Below are 15,773 nucleotides of genomic sequence, written 5' to 3'. Positions count from 1 at the left end.
TTAGACTAATTAAGGAGGTTCCCACAACAACCTCTTTTTTTAAATGGGAAATGAGTTTCAGTTATCTCCAATCAGTCAGTTCTGAGAGCAAACAAGTCTAAGAGTTTGTTCTGTTTAAGTAGGAAGCAGAGTTTCTAAGTACAGCCTTACTGTTTTACAGCCTGATGGTTGTCAAGAATTTTTCTCTTTCCAAGTCCGCTGCTATCCTCCATTCCCACAAAATATTTCCCCTTCCAACTATTTTGCTTCCCAATGTTTTCTGCCCTTTCCTAGTTTTTTATCACTCATTTCAAAAAGCATTAGTCTAATAATGATTTTTTTAACTCCATGCAGCATGTATTTTTCATGCTGAAATGTTTCCCAGTCAGGACCGCAAAGTTCAACTTTTGCAGTCAGCTGTTCTTTCCAAGTTTCCTTAGGCCTTCACATAATTTTTATATCTTATTTTCTCTATATTTATTACCGTCTCCTCTTATTTTCTTACAACTTAAAAAATATCCCCCCCATTTATTTTGTATTTATTTGAAGAGTTAGACTTCTTTCATTAAGTCATATTTCACCAGGTTTAGCAATCAATATGGGGAAAGGAAGCAGTTTACAATCTCTGATGTATTTATCCTCAGTAATGCCCATGACTGATTTGCAGATGGCCTGAGAAATGAAGAGGTTAGGAGGTCTTCTTCAATGCTGCAGAGCCACGAAACCTAAAAAGCTGCAGCTTCTCAGCAGGATATAACTAGATATGTCACTGCTCGTTACTTTGCAACAGCAATACTGTGTCATCCTCAAAGCGCAGGATCTGGTCCCAGTTTCTCATTTGCAGAGATAAAGCCAGAAATACTGGGAAAATTTACAAGGTCACTTCTCTTAAGAAGTTGAGGCGAAGCACATTCTGTGAAGTTAACAATTTATATTTAGGGAGAAAAAAGGTGGGGCTGACTAACTGGAGCAAGAGTTGTGCTGCAGGAATGCCACGTTATCCCTAATGGATACAAGTCACTGACTTTCCAGGGTTGTTTTGCCACTCTTTCAGCATCACGAGAATTTAGGGATTTGAGCCTCAGCTGTTTTACATGACTGCAGCCCCAGTGAAACAACAAGCAGTTCCTAGCAGGCACATCTCTGTAGGCATCTACACACTTGACTTGCTGCCACACAAGCCATCACTCCCCACAAATAGCAGCCAGTTGCAGTCCATCAGCCCGCTGAGCCTGGACATGATGCTCACCTGCACGCTAGAGCAGGCTCACAGCTAAGGGTCTGCTTTTGGATCCCAACATTTTTTTGAGAAAGGACAACAGTTAAAAGAAAAGGGACAGCGAGAAGCATATAACTTAGAAACAAACCATGTTACTCTGTAGTAAATGAACTGACAACGTTGGTAGGATTGGTAAACAAAGACCATGCACCATATGTGTTCCAGGTGGTGGTTTTGATCACGCCTTCGGTAACATTTTGATCAGCAGGAGCTGAGATCTTATTTACCACTTATGGTTGGTGAGATCTTTTCATAGCCTCTTTTGTGATTCTGTAATTTAATTTGTCTGGATTGGTAAATGGCATGAATTGGCTGATTGTCTTCATTACAAGGATGTTTCCTGATGTACACAAGCACGCAGTCTAATTTGAGAGTGTGCAAGGCTGTAAAACAGACCTGGGTGTAGAGTGGGATCTCACCAGCAAAAGGAGTGCGCAGTCACAGCTTTAAAAAACAGTAAAGAGCGCTATTATTCTGTGCTTCACTCACTGCTTCCAGGATGCGGATAGTAACATACTGTTGTTAAAGACAGTTGCAAGGGCATTTCCTGCAGACTCTTCGCTAGAAATGTAATCTCCTAAGGAGTTTGATGGACGTATAAAAATGATTCTGTTGACTTGGCTTTTAATATTCCAGTCTTAGAACCGAGTCACCTGGCTGTGGACAGCTGGCAACTGTGAAGACATCTGCATATGGTTTCACGCCAAGGTGACACGGGGAAGATCGATTTCTCTGGACCAAAGAGGACAGCACTTCTCATTAGCCTGGCTCATGGGTGATGACTTGTTCATATGGAAACTGGCTATGTTATTCATACTGGAAGTGACATCAAGCCTACTAACATGAGCAAAACAAACAGAATACACTGGTAGATGAGAGATAATTATTTGCTTTATGACTCAGGCCCAGGGTCTGCCAACTTTGAAAGAAATGGGAGTGTACGCAGATTTTTTTCAATTTGAGTAAAAGAGAGAGAAAGAGAGGGGAGCCTTCCTCCTTGGGTGGACTAGAGGGGTCCTAGCTCTGCTAGGCTGACATTATATGTTTTCTCCCTTGAAAGAGCTTCATATTTTAATCACTGGCCTAATGGCTGTTTTCCACACTTTATGGAAAACCACGAAGCACATTAACTTTGTTCTATATTTCTGTTTTAATTCTACTTTTGATTTTTAATTGAAATAAACCCCTCGGTTTCCCACCCAATTGTGCTTCCAGTCTGCAGAAGCATGGTCGCTAGGAACCCTCTAGTCCACGCCGGGAGGAAGGCTCCCCTCTCTTTCTCTCTTTTTCCAAAGGCAATACAGACCAAGGGCCTAATCCAGTGGAATAAATGAGGCCCCAAATCTGTATTACCCTTGCTCCTGTGGATGTTGATTTATTTTTTTTAAACACAAAATGAAAACTGGAAAGAATGAGAAAGTCATGAACTGGTTCTTAATTTTATGCTTTCAAACAGGATATACAAAAATGGCAAAGGACTGAATTAAGGTTGTTTTTTCAACTTGGGCTGCCTCCACTATGGAAGGGTATCATTGCACAGAGACTGCAAACACACACAGTGACTCTGACATTTACTTCTTTCTATTCTGAAATTTCAAGAATCCACCTCTGAGGGGTTTCCTACCCACCCCATTTCTAGGCTAATTGCCAGGACATTTAATGCAAGCACATTGCTAGTATTTTCAGTAGAACTGACCAGTTGAATATTTTTCATCTTATTTTGGGGAATGGGGATTATTTATTTCTAGACTCATGGACTATATCTTTCAAAGCAATTTGTTTTCTCCCATTAATAAGAAAACTTTTTTGCAAGATTTTGGCACTAGAGAATTTAAGGGAAAAAATGAAATTACTTCTATATGAATGCAACATTATTCCACCTTTTTTTCCCTTCCTCTTCAATAAGCATTGCAAAAGCTGACATTTGCTTGAAATAATGGCACAGCAACATTGATCCAAACATTTGTTCTAAATACTGGGACAAGTCCTTAACTTCTGTGGCCTTATCTATGCTTCAGTGAAAAAAGCACTGATTTACCCCAATAGAATATCTGCTCCAGTAAAACCATCGGCATTGATCGACTCTGACAACTTCCCTCTTTCTTCCAGCTCCAAGTCTCCACTGTTATTATTCTTTTCAGCGTGTGGGAAGCCACATAGTAGCTGACTGTCTTGACCTTGTTTTTGAGCCAAAATCAACACATCAGGAAAGGAGTTCAATAGGGCAGTATATCCACTCCACACTGATAGCCAGAACATCTACTCTTGCTGTTAAAGACCTATTGATCAGTCAACAGAAATGCTGCTAAAAGCCAGCAGTGTGATCTAGCATATGTCCAGACTCTCATTTTCACCGTAACAACCACTCCCATAGTAGTCCCATAGTGATGTGCGATGCTTATGCAAAGACATTTCATAAGAACTGCAGTCTATGACTGAATCTTAGCAATTTAGGGTGAGAACAATCTATTCAGCTTTCACCACTATAAAAAAGTGTGGATAAAATGATTTTCACCTAGTAATCTTCATTGGAGTCTCTCTCAAACTGTGGCCAGCCACAGCTAATGCAACTTTTCTCCTTTGAACTGGTTCATGTGGCTGTTTTGTTTCACCTTTCATATCTGTACAACAAGGCAACTCAGCTAAAAAATTTCATGTTCTCTAGAAACATAGTGCACATACTGGCTCCTCAGTCCAATGTACTGAATGGTGCTGTTGCGTAAAAGGTTTAGGGCAGCAAGCAGCAGGTGAGAGGCACTGCATTTATATTTTAATTAGCTCATGCTAGGAGTTTCTTCAGAGGTTTACTTAATTACTATTTGTCCACCTACATTATTAAAATCTTACTCGTGTCCTTCCATTTCAAGGACCTTTTGTATCTCCTGAAAACTGTATTGCTAAGATTGCATATAAATAACTATTCTGAAATAATTCCAAGTGATAATTTTATAAATCTGCTAAGCACCAATTGCAATTACAGAACTTTAGCAATAAAAACTAAAAATTCTAGGACAGTATATTTTAGGCACAAAAAAAGTCCTCATGAACTTGTCTGATTTCATAGATTTTCATAATTTGTGGTCATCTTAAATACATTTTCAGCAATTGCATTCTTTTCTAGAAATGAATTCTCAAAATGTCATGTTCTGTGAAAAAAACCCTACTGTTTTATTAATACCCTATTCCACATCACACTGATTATGTTAATAAGAATAAATATTTTTGCGTAAATACTTACATCTGATTTTTTTCTACAGTGAGAATACATTAAAATTTCCAGACTTTTCTTATTTCTGGAAACATTAATATATTAAAGGAATGTGACAACTTTGAAGTAAACTAGTGGTATGGGTACTTCTGAGCTACTTTGCTAACACACATACCTGTGTGTTGCAGAGACCCTTCCAATAAGGCACTGAAATTGGAAAGCTTTCCTGGAGATACAGTAATTTGGCAAAGGGTTTCTAATGGTTTTGCTGGTATTGATTTATTTGCATCCAGTTGCCAATGCTGGGGAGATATCACCACCATGAGACTATTTAACATTTGAGTGCTTGTTTGCTCCTGGAGGATTCATGTACCTGCCAGTGCCAGTCTAGACCACGTTGGCAGCTCTATGAACAAAAGGAGGGATTCTGGTAGAAATAGATTTACTTTTCTGCAGCAAGACACTTATCAGAACTGACAGGCGTGCAATACTGAGGCTGCTTATGCTCCACACAATATATATTTTTCTACTGAAGAGAAGCTGGAACATAAATGAGATATTAATGTTGTTAACAGTGGGTGTGAGCCCACAGTGCTTTCACACTGGAGTAACCCTCACCCAAGAGGCCAGATTCACTGAACCCGATGAGGTTGCTTCACTAACACTGAATGCCGTGCAAGTAAAAACTCCCTTTTAAATTATTGTGTCCTTGCAATTCTGATTCACATGGGTAAAAAGAGTTTGCAAGATTTTGCCCAAATTTTATTGCCAAAAGAGCTCAGTGGTTTGGGCATTTTTTCCCGTCAGAGGCTTACTAAAGAGTTTCAAAGGCAACAGCCTGAAAACATGCTTTCTTCTCACTTTTAAATTGGAGAGCATACAGCCACAGATCCTGAAATGGATGCTTTAACACTTCAATAGTTTTCTAAATTAAAAATAATGGATTCCTGGCAGGCATCCTACCCCAGTTTACTCACAACATAGATTTTATTATCCCAGTGTCACTGATCGTGATTGTAGCTGCACAATAGTCATAAGTCAGAAAACAGTCTTATGTTGATGACTGAGCCACTGAGAATGAGTTTTTTCATGACTAATTTATTTTAGAAAGGGAGACAATGCTATTTATGTCACGTAAATGACTTAGAGAAATAATGCAAATGACATTGGACATTTACAAACTCATTATGATAATGGAAATCTTGAATAACTTTTAAGAGAGTTCTGCAAGTTCCACTGTTATGTTTGGCATGATGATAAACCTCATAACAATCTCTTGATCATTTCTCTCTTTCTTTTTCATGGAATTCATCATATACAGATGCAGTACCAAACCATTAAGATGCAATGCAATTTAAATTATTTTACAGAGAACCAAAAATGCTTGATATATACCTTTTATCATTGTAACAGAACTAGATGTACTGGATTCTTAAGCCATTAAACCAACCTTTAGAGCCCTGCCTCTAAAATAGATTGCTCAATTAAAAAGACTTACCTTTCTTACAAAAAATGAGTCTCCATTTTTGTAATAATCTAATTTTTATTCCTGCTGCAATCTAGAGATTCTAAGCAATCGCAGTGTGGAACATAAAATCTCCAAGTAAGGATGTCTCTGCTATAAAATGCAATATTCAGTTCCAAATATTTATTAACTGGAGAATGCACAGTGATCTCAATCTATGTGTAGTTAACACATCTGGCAGTTTCTGCAGCTTCTGTTTCCTCCACCCCGCCCCCCTCAAATGGCAAACCAAGACTTGATCAAACATGTAAAACATACAGTATTCTGAACACATTCAGCCCAAGGAAAAAGGCACAGTGGCAAATTACCTTAAATTCAGTTTCAATGTTGGCTAGTCTGGCCAATTCATTGCTTAGCTCTAAAGCAGTAAGGACAGGGTCTTCACTGGAAAGAGACAAATAAGCAGCACTGGCTAATCCTTTGTAGGCATTCATTCTCGATCGAGAGTGACTAAAGGAATCTTTCCTCTGCTTCTCAATACATTCATTGCACTTGCAAAAATAGTCATGTGGCCTTTCGATCCGCGCGCCTTTTAGAAGTAAGATGTGAACAATTTCGTACTCCTGGCAGTGGGCAGCAAGTATAATAGGGGTAATGTCATGGGAGAACCGAGTTCCATCTTCATCATAAGCATAAAAATCATCATCTCTCAGTTCCTGCTCGAGGGGGCTGAGCGTGAGACGCTGTCCTTGTGCAAAGGCTGGATGGTTCAATATTGCTTCCACAATGCGCACGTATCCTTTACTAATGGCTAACAAAAGTGCATCTCCAACTCGAGCGAGATTCTCCTTTTTGAGGAGGAGCTCCGTCACTTCCAGATGCTCATTCCCTACAGCTAACTGAAGGGCGTTTTGTCCCATATAATCGACGCAATTAAAGTTCAAGGTTTTGGATTCCTCCAGCATTTTTCGCACAACAGGAATGTTGCCATATTCTGCAGAATCGAGAAAGCGTTCCTCTTCCGCAGTCAGGCTGGTGCCTTTCTCATTGAACATGTAGGCTGGGCCCCGGATGGCCTGCCTCCGGCCCTTCTCCCGAAGGGTTGTGTGCCTTCGATGCATGTTTTTATAATTGCTGTTTCTCAACCTGTAGAAAATGGGAAAGGAAGGTTGGTTATATTCTTGGAGAGTCATAAACTCACATAACCTGAAATAAGGTTAGAAATGTCTCATTATGATCAGATCTTACTAGGTTTCTATAATCTGGGCCAGCTGTTTGAAATCATTTAGGATACATGTGGAATAAAGAAAATTAGTTTCCTGAACAACAGACAAGTTCTATTCTGACTTGTACACCCTTCTGGATTTCAACAAGGATACGCAGCACATTCTTAACTTGAGAAATAGCCAAAAAAAAAAGTATGAACACATTGTTTTCCATTTTTATTGTTTAGAACTTAATTACACAGTATTTAGGAATTATATCCACAACATAATATTTCTCTGAATTACTCTTCTTGAGTTTTATACTTGAGGCCACAAGCCCTAAATAAAGTCACATCACTCCCCAGTAAGCATCTTTCAGAGAGCTACTGCAGAAAGACAAGAATGCAGGTTTCTGACCACGAACAGAGGGCAGATCAGAAAGGGTCATTAGTTTCCCCACTGATTATGTGGCTGAAATATCTTCACTTGGAGTTGGTGGGATGGAGACAAACTGTTCTTATTCTGCCTTCTCTGGAACCCCCAAAGAAAACTATGCAATGTGCAACCAGCCTCAAGGGGGAGTAAACATGCCGTTGTATGAAATTAACTGAAATCCTAAATCTATCTGTGGTTTTAAAACAGTCACACTTTGCATTCAGTACCATCTCGACGTTGCTCTTCTGTTTTAATTTTATTGCAGTAGCATCTCAACAAAGTCTTAGTCCCTCTTTTAGAGTCTAATCACGTGGAGTTAATTGCTATCCTAAGCCCACAGAATGTGCAGCCTGGGTAAAAAGGCAAAACCAACACCTCTTTCACAAAAAGCATTTGCACTCGGTCCAAATAGCAAGTCCTAAATCACTTGGGTAAAATTTTCAGGAGCCTCTAAGCTGCAGTGGGCAGATGTAACAAATAAGCAGGTGTTAATGCTCAGTGGGTGGCAAAGGTTCATCCTTCCATGCTCCATCTGTTCTCTAAGTCAGTTTTGACCTTCAGTCAATGAACAGTTCATTTGTTGCTCTGAAAAAATACTACTGGACTTTGAAAATGCTGTTGTGAATGAGGAGAGGGAAAGGTGCCAGGAGTCAAAGTGGAGTAGATTATATTGCCTTCAATAATATCTAGGAAAAGAGTAATGGCATCAAGCAAAAACCCAGGAAACAAAGGGTATTAGAAACCCCAAATACCTAAAGTGCCAGCACACAGAAATTCTGAAGGTAGCTGTTCTTAGGGAACTAAATTATACGTACGTATCTATCATTTTAATTCATCATCTTTTACTGATCTAGAACAGAAAGCTAGTACTGAAGAATTTCAAGCAAATTTTTAGCAGCTACATTAAAATCTGAACAAATCCTAAGAAAGCAATTTTGTGACCATACACGTTTGAAAGAGAGGTTCATAATTAAGAACCTGTCCCCATAAGCTTTGATGCATCTGTATAACAACTTAATAAAAGCTGGAAGAAACTGAACATATCATCCTATGCTCCACTGAGAGATAAAGTGCTATATGAATCTTAAAACCAATCCCTTCCAGTGTGGTTGAAAGTTGAAGAAGTACACAGAGATGAGGGACATAGGAATAATCAAGGAGATACGGTTAAGTAAAGTAATTTAATTCCCAAGATTGCATGAAGTATTTTATAAGAGAAAACAATAACAGCTAAAAAAATATACCATTAACACATCTAACACTGACAGGGAGACAGGTCTCTAAAGCAGCAAAATGCCTTGGGTAAATGTGGGGCCCCTTTGAAGTCAACAGTACAAGTTCCATTGATTTCAGTGAAGTCCAAATTTTGCAAACACATATGCATGTGCGCGCACGCACACACATACACACACACACACAGTGTCCCCAGCAATTAGCTTTCATGTCAGAAGCAGTCCCAGTGAGGCCAAGAGAACTAACGTGCTTAAAATGAAGTATTTAACCATATGCAGAAGTGCTTATCTAAACTGGAGCTCATATCCTTTAGCTATTCAGGACATCATTTAAGTTTTAAATCTGCACTGAAGTCTTACTGAGTTCAAGTAAGGACTATACATACAAATAAACACTTCTGAACTGTGACTTTGTTAAATGGGGACTTAGAGTACCAGAAAGCACTTCACACATTTGCAGTCTTGGGATTTCCTGGATGTGAAATTAAACCTCTTAAAACATTAAGCAACTCAAAAGGATGAGCTGGTGATGGCTTAAGCAAATGTTGCTGGGATCAAGTGGAAACGAATCCAGCTCCTGTAGCTGCTCAGTGATGACCAATGAGTGTGGCAGGGCTGCACACGCCTAAATATTTTAGGACAGTTAATTGCAAGAGCTGCTTCAAGCAGGAGGAATTCCACTGGGCTTTTCTGATGTTCAAAAACCATGTATGCTAAGATATTTGGCAACCTTATATTTGTTATTATATTTAATGGTCAGTACTGGAAGCAACTCAGAAATATGGATCATTTCCAGCAGTGAGGAATCTATTAGATATTTTGCCTGATGTCCAAGTATAATTCTTGATACGCTGTTCTTTTTTTCTTAGAAAAACTTTACTCTCCTAGTATGTTATTACCTCTAAAGGAGGAACCAGATAGGTGGGATAGATAACCTTACAATCACACCCAAAGTAACCATAAAACTACCTAAAATATTACCATTGGCTCAGTTCTAAGATTTTTGTCTGAGAAAAGAGGTTAGAGTTTGGCCTGGAGGTAATTTGCACCAGTTTGTTGTATATGTAATAACATGCCAAAAAAAAAGACCTTCATTTCACTTTCTTCAATTCAGAGAGAGCACTGGTTTCATACATTGTTTCCAACAACAGAAATTGCATCAGAAAAAGAGGAAACAGAAAAGCATACCTGCCCTCCAAAAGATAATTACTATACAACATTTATCTTGCAATAAATGTGCTGTAGGGATGTCCCTACAGCACAGAGTTGATCTCTGCTGCCTGCAGGTAAGGGCAAGAGCACCATAATTCAGAGGGCTTCACCTCAGATGAATTATGACCCCCAGTCTTGCTCATGAGCAGAGAAGATCAATATCTCAGCTATCCCACTTTATCATCTTTATAGAGAACAAGAGATGAATAAAAAATTATACTTTTAACTTTGAATAATTTCATGAGAAATGCTCAGCTATCAACTCCTGTTCTGAGAAGAAAGTTATAATTATGTTTGACCTAAGCACGGAATCGTGATAGAGAAGTGGTAATGCAAAGAGTAATATATGCAGTAGCTGAAGATCTTGGAAACTGAACCCTACTGTAATGTCATGACTGTACTCGGCAAATTTTTCTGTTCTGCTTTTCAGTTACGTGCCGGCAGGTTTAGAACTAATCATATTTACTGAGTGTGTGTAATGTGCCCTCTTAAAAAGAAGTAATTGTAACTTGATTGCATTTATCTTACCATTTTTGTTTAAAGGTGCTTTGCATTGAAATGACTCTGTATTTGCATGTTTTATTGAGACAGCTAGTGATCAAACTCATCAGGCACTGCAATTAAATATTGTGTTTTTCTAGGAAAGAATGCCAATGTATGCAGTGTTGTTGGAGAGAAAATGGTCTGGGAAAAGAAAAACAAAAATTTCAGGGCCTAAGTAGTGCTTGCAGCAAAGCGCATCCAGCTTTATGCAGCTGAGGGAGCCATAAGATGTTTGGACTCCTGTGGCGAGTTGAGAAGAATAGCAATTTCTGAAAGGTGGTTAGGCTTTTAACAAATCTTCCTCTGGGAGCATCTCAGTTTCTAATTAAAGTGGCTAAGAGTAAGTCCTTGCAACTTGCACTGATGGTACTAGGCACTGAGACACTCAACATCTGAAAAGGGAACATGGCGTAACATGAGATTTGTTCTTCATGTGGTGTCACTGAAAACATTGTTGAAGCTGAAACCCTCCTTTTTTGCAACCTGTCCTGGTTTCGGCTGGGAGAGTTAATTTTCTTTCTAGTAGCTGGTGTAGTGTTATGTTTTGGGTTCAGTATGAGAAGAATGTTGATAACACGCTGATGGTTTCAGTTGTTGCTCAGCAGTGTTAATAACAAGTCAAGGATTTTTCAGCTTCTGATGCCCAGCCAGCAAGAAGGCTGGAGGGGCACAAGTAGTTGGGAGAGGACACAGCCAGGACAGCTGACCCAAACTGGCCAAAGGAGTATTCCATACCATGTGACGTCATGCCCAGTATATAAACTGGGGCGAGTTGGCCCAGGGAGGATTGCTGCTCAGGAACTAACCGGGCATCGGTCAGTGAGTGGTGAGCAATTGCATTGTGCATCACTTGTTTTGTATATTCCAATCCTTTTATTATTATTATTATTATTATTATTATTATTATTATTATTATTATTATCATCATCATCATTATCATTATTATCATTATTATTTTCTTCCTTTCTGTTCTATTAAACTGTTCTTATCTCAACCCATGAGTTCTACCTTTTTTTTCCCAATTCTCCCCCCCATTCTACTGGGTGGGGAGTAAGTGAGTGAGCTGCTGCATGGTGCTTAGTTGTTGGCTGGGGTTAAACCATGACACAACCACACTCCCTTAACTGGTCTGAGTGCCAGAGGTGTAGGAAAGGTAGACATAGGAAGGAAGCTGGGCAGCTTCAGATTGAGGTTACCCCAGCAAATGTCCTTTCTCCTTGATCCTCCTTTCCACAGTGCTCCAGACTATGCCACACAGGACCTTCTGCTGCCTCTCTGGTCCCACACAAGAACCTATGGACAGGCAGAGCTAAGGCTTGGAGGAAATGTTCAAAGGCGTAAATTGAAATTGGAGCTTTTACACATTGCTTTGAACCAGAACCTTAAAAGCACGTAGGACAGGCTGAATAGTATCTGCTTCAGTTTTTAAAACATCTGAAGTCTGAATAGGTATTGAAATCAATGGGTATTAGGTACTGCGGCAATTCTGGAATTCTCACGTGATGTCAACCTTTACTTGTCTTAAAGCCTAAAAATTGAGCAGGGTATTTACAAAGACAGTTTTAGGAACTTATGGTCTCTGACTACACTTTAGGTTTGCTTTCACTCAGTGGAGAGAGGTTGGCAGGAGTCTCCCTGTGCCCTTTCAATGGCCCCCTTTGTCCAGAAACTACAGAAGAAACTTAGGGTATGTAACCATTACTATGCCCCATGTTGGGTAAGGCACCATCAGTGTAGGCATTGATGACACATTGACTCTGTCTTGTTGAAAAGGCAAGTTTCTGAAAGCCATTTTGAAAGCATTACCCTCGGTTCCTGCAGAGCTTCAGAAACTGTCAGATTGATGCTTTACTTATTATTTTTCTTTCTACTTACATCAATATTTCTAAAAAGAATCAGGGCACATAAAGGCTGCAGACTCCCTGAGGCCGCTTTGGAATTGACACAGCTCTTATACATCAAATGGACCATTTTCCCCTATTAACCCTCACTTCCACACAGAAAACCTGATCATCCGAGACATGCTATAAACATGAACAAAAATTAAGGAAATTAAGTTATACAAGCAGACACAAATTGATATAGAAATGAATCCATTTAAAAGAGTAAGTCAAATTATTCACAACAGAAACAGTAAGGTGTTGCATCTTTCAGTTAAAAAAATTGTAACATATTTTGAAGCAGACTCCAGACTTCAAGTCAGAAGCACAGACTGAACACAGCTGCACACATTTATTATCCTATATGCAATAGGCTACTCTGGCATTCCAAATGCTGCACAGGCATATACTACCAGAGCTCTGTGATACCCTCTTTTTCTCCAATATCTTAAACAGCCTTCTAAATCTTATCTTAAGTCAAGATGTTATCCTTTAAGATAAAAGTTTTAAGTATCTTTTTTCACATATTGCTGACTTACTATGTATACAGACTCAGTATCGTTTGGGGTGGTTGCTTTTGATTAACAGCAGCTTATTCCAAAGTTTTCTATGCTTTGAAATGCTTACATGTCATTTTATTTAATCTTGGGATGTCCAAAGCACTAATTCAACACTATTAGCAACATGGTCATTCTCCTACATGAAAAGTTGCATTCTCCTACGTGAAAAGTTGCATACATATCTAGGGACAATTAACAGAATTTTTTAGCTCTATTCAGATATTTGTTCACTTGCAGAGTAGTCCTACAAAGCAGTTGCAGGAAGTAATATCCCCTCCCCACCATTCCCACTGCTCATAAAAGAAAATGATAATTCAAGGTCAAACTTTGAAAAGAGGCCTCTGTCCTTGTGGAATTACAGGTGCAGTCAGCAAAACCACACCTTTTCAAATCCTTTTAAGAAATGGCAGCACAAGATACATTCAGGAAGACAACCCAGGCCTCTCATGTCATTAAAGGATGTTGATGAATAATACATACTAACACTCCCATCATCTTGTCATGAAGCATGAGGTCGGAGGCCAATAACCGAGAAACATTGAGGACAGACCACCAAATCCTTACCAGCATCTAAATTTTCATGTTCTCCCTGATCTCTATTAGAAAGAAGGCAGCTCTGCCTTGTGGTTTGAAAAAAGGAAATGGAATTTGGCTTTCTACCAGCTATCTTTCCGAAAAACCCATCCACTGCTGCTCAGTTGTCTCACCCTCCCCCTTCTTATAAACTAAGCATCAGCATTTTCTTTCCCATTCCAAAGCAATGTCATACACCAATACAAGACTTTTACTGCAGGAGAGACTGTAAAATAATCACCTTGGTTCTTGTATTCAATTTCTTCTTGTGTTACAATATACGTACTGGGGGTCTTTTCTTTCCTTCCTTCCTTGCTTCCCCTTAATATATGGTTGTGAAGATAACTGATTATTACAAAGGTATCATAGAACACATGTAAGATAGCTATACCAAAATCAAGACTATTTTTACATTCTTTTCCATTATCCATTCATTAACATGTTTGGCCACCAAATAAACTGCCATGACAAGAATGAATCCTACTTTTTTTTTTTATAATCTGGCTTTGGGAACTAGGAATAATTCACCCTCACTCTTGAAGCACTTCAAAACTCAGGCTCAAATCATACCAAGAACACAACAGAAGAATACCTGTTCATTCATAAATTTTTACTACCGATGAGAGCGACAAAAGATATTTCTAATTGTGCAAGCAGGGGGCAGTGTAAAGCTGATTTTCAACAAACAGTTCTATTGGAAAGAAAAAGCTCTGAAAAGAACTGGTAATCTCCGTTCTGGCTCTATTTCGTTTTTTTCCCTATTGCTGCACCCTTTTCATTGCTTACTTCATAGTTATTTCAAGACAAGAAAAAACGTGGAGAGAAGGACTCCTGACAACCGTTAGACCCAGTAAGCTGCAACAGGCATGATACAGTGTCCCGTATTTACACCTTTCATTTTTCCTCATTTCGCCTTAGCCACACTGTTTCCAGGAAAAACAAGCCCTTAAAAAATTCACCCAGCTACAAGAGAAGACAACAGCGTGGCTCCAAACCATGTGGCCAGTAACAAGCAACAAGCCCTTGGAGGTACGCTGAGGCCAAGCACGTTTGCACAAATTCTAAGGGTCGAAAGCCAAACCAGTTTCACACGCAGCCACCCACCTCACTCACGCCAGCCCCATACTCGGGCTTGTCGGAGGCCGAGTCGCACCGAGACACCTCTAACCCCAACAAAACTTCCCGCTGCGTAACAAGGCACTGGCGTTAGAGCCAGGGCACTTCTCAGAGGAGCTGAAAGGACAGCCGGCTCTGGAAGAGAGGCAGAGCCCCCGCGGCTGCCCGCCGCTCCCCGCAGGGGCAGCAGCTTACATGTGCGCGTCGGGGCCGGGTCCGCTTCACTCTAGAGGCGCGGGGCGCTGCGCGGCGCTGCGCGGGCGCGGCCCGCCATGGCGCTGCCGCTGTCCGCGGTGCTGAAGTGTCGCTGTCCCTGGTGCTGAAACGCCCGCTCAGCGCGGCCGGACGGGGCGGGCGCTGTCCGCGGTGCTGCAGCCGCCGCCGGCGCGGTCGAGGCGGCGCCTCATCCTTATCCCCTCGGCGCAGCTGGGGCAGAGCCGCCCGGCAGCGCCGGGGATTCGCTTCTCGGAGGAAAAGCCTGCTGCCCGGTCGGCATGTGGGTCGCGTTGTCCTGCCCGTCTTCCCTCCCCCTCTTCCCACGCCGTTGTCTTCCTCTAGGTGTGGATTCGAGGGTGGGTTTTTTTTCGGCTCGCCCCCTTCTCCACCGGAGCTGGGCGAGTGCCCCTGCGCCCTCCCAAGGGCTGCCCCAGAGCAGGCGTGGCGAGAGAGCCTTCCTGGAGAGGGCAGGGCTGCCTGCAGGCTGCCCAGCGGGGCGGGGGGCTCCGTCGGGGTCTCTCCCCCTCACACGCCGCACGCCTGCCTCATCCGGCTGTGCCGCCCCTCCGCTGGGAGTGGTTAGTGCCGCTTCTCCCCGTCCGCCGTGCCCAGGCTGAGATCGGTTTCTGCCTTCCCTAAGAGAGCTTGTCTCACGGGGGGTGGCCGAGGAGGGGTGTATATGTGTGAGTGGCGGGAGTGAAAGAGGGGGGGAATTAAACCAGTACGCAAAATAATCGGTCAATGCAATCAATCTCCTCTCTTGCTTGGCAGAGGAGAGCCGCCCGAACAACTTCAAACTGCACCCGGGAGCGCCGGTGCACCCTTCTGTGGTCTATCCCGAGCGGTAAGAGCTGATGTTCTTCCCAGGAC

At 41.2% G+C, this 15,773-nt stretch overlaps 1 protein-coding gene across 3 annotated transcripts in view; it reads right to left on the bottom strand.

Moving 5' to 3' along the window:
- TRPC7 (transient receptor potential cation channel subfamily C member 7) overlaps positions 1-15,356 on the bottom strand; it is an 81,280-nt gene extending 65,924 nt beyond the window's left edge. For all 3 annotated transcript variants that reach the window (XM_029998432.1, XM_029998433.1, XM_029998435.1), the window contains exons 1-2: positions 14,883-15,356; positions 6,300-7,077 (exon numbers count right to left, since the gene is read on the bottom strand). In XM_029998432.1, the coding sequence (XP_029854292.1) occupies positions 6,300-7,077; positions 14,883-14,884 (780 nt within the window). In that variant the 5' untranslated portion in view covers positions 14,885-15,356. The remainder of the gene's footprint in view (positions 1-6,299; positions 7,078-14,882) is intronic.
- Positions 15,357-15,773: the final 417 nt, after the last annotated feature.

Source organism: Aquila chrysaetos, chromosome 22, assembly GCF_900496995.4.
Source record: "Aquila chrysaetos chrysaetos chromosome 22, bAquChr1.4, whole genome shotgun sequence".
Classification (NCBI taxonomy): Eukaryota; Metazoa; Chordata; class Aves; order Accipitriformes; family Accipitridae; genus Aquila; species Aquila chrysaetos.
Note: the sequence above shows the minus strand (reverse complement) of the source record. Positions and strands in the feature narration are given on the sequence as shown.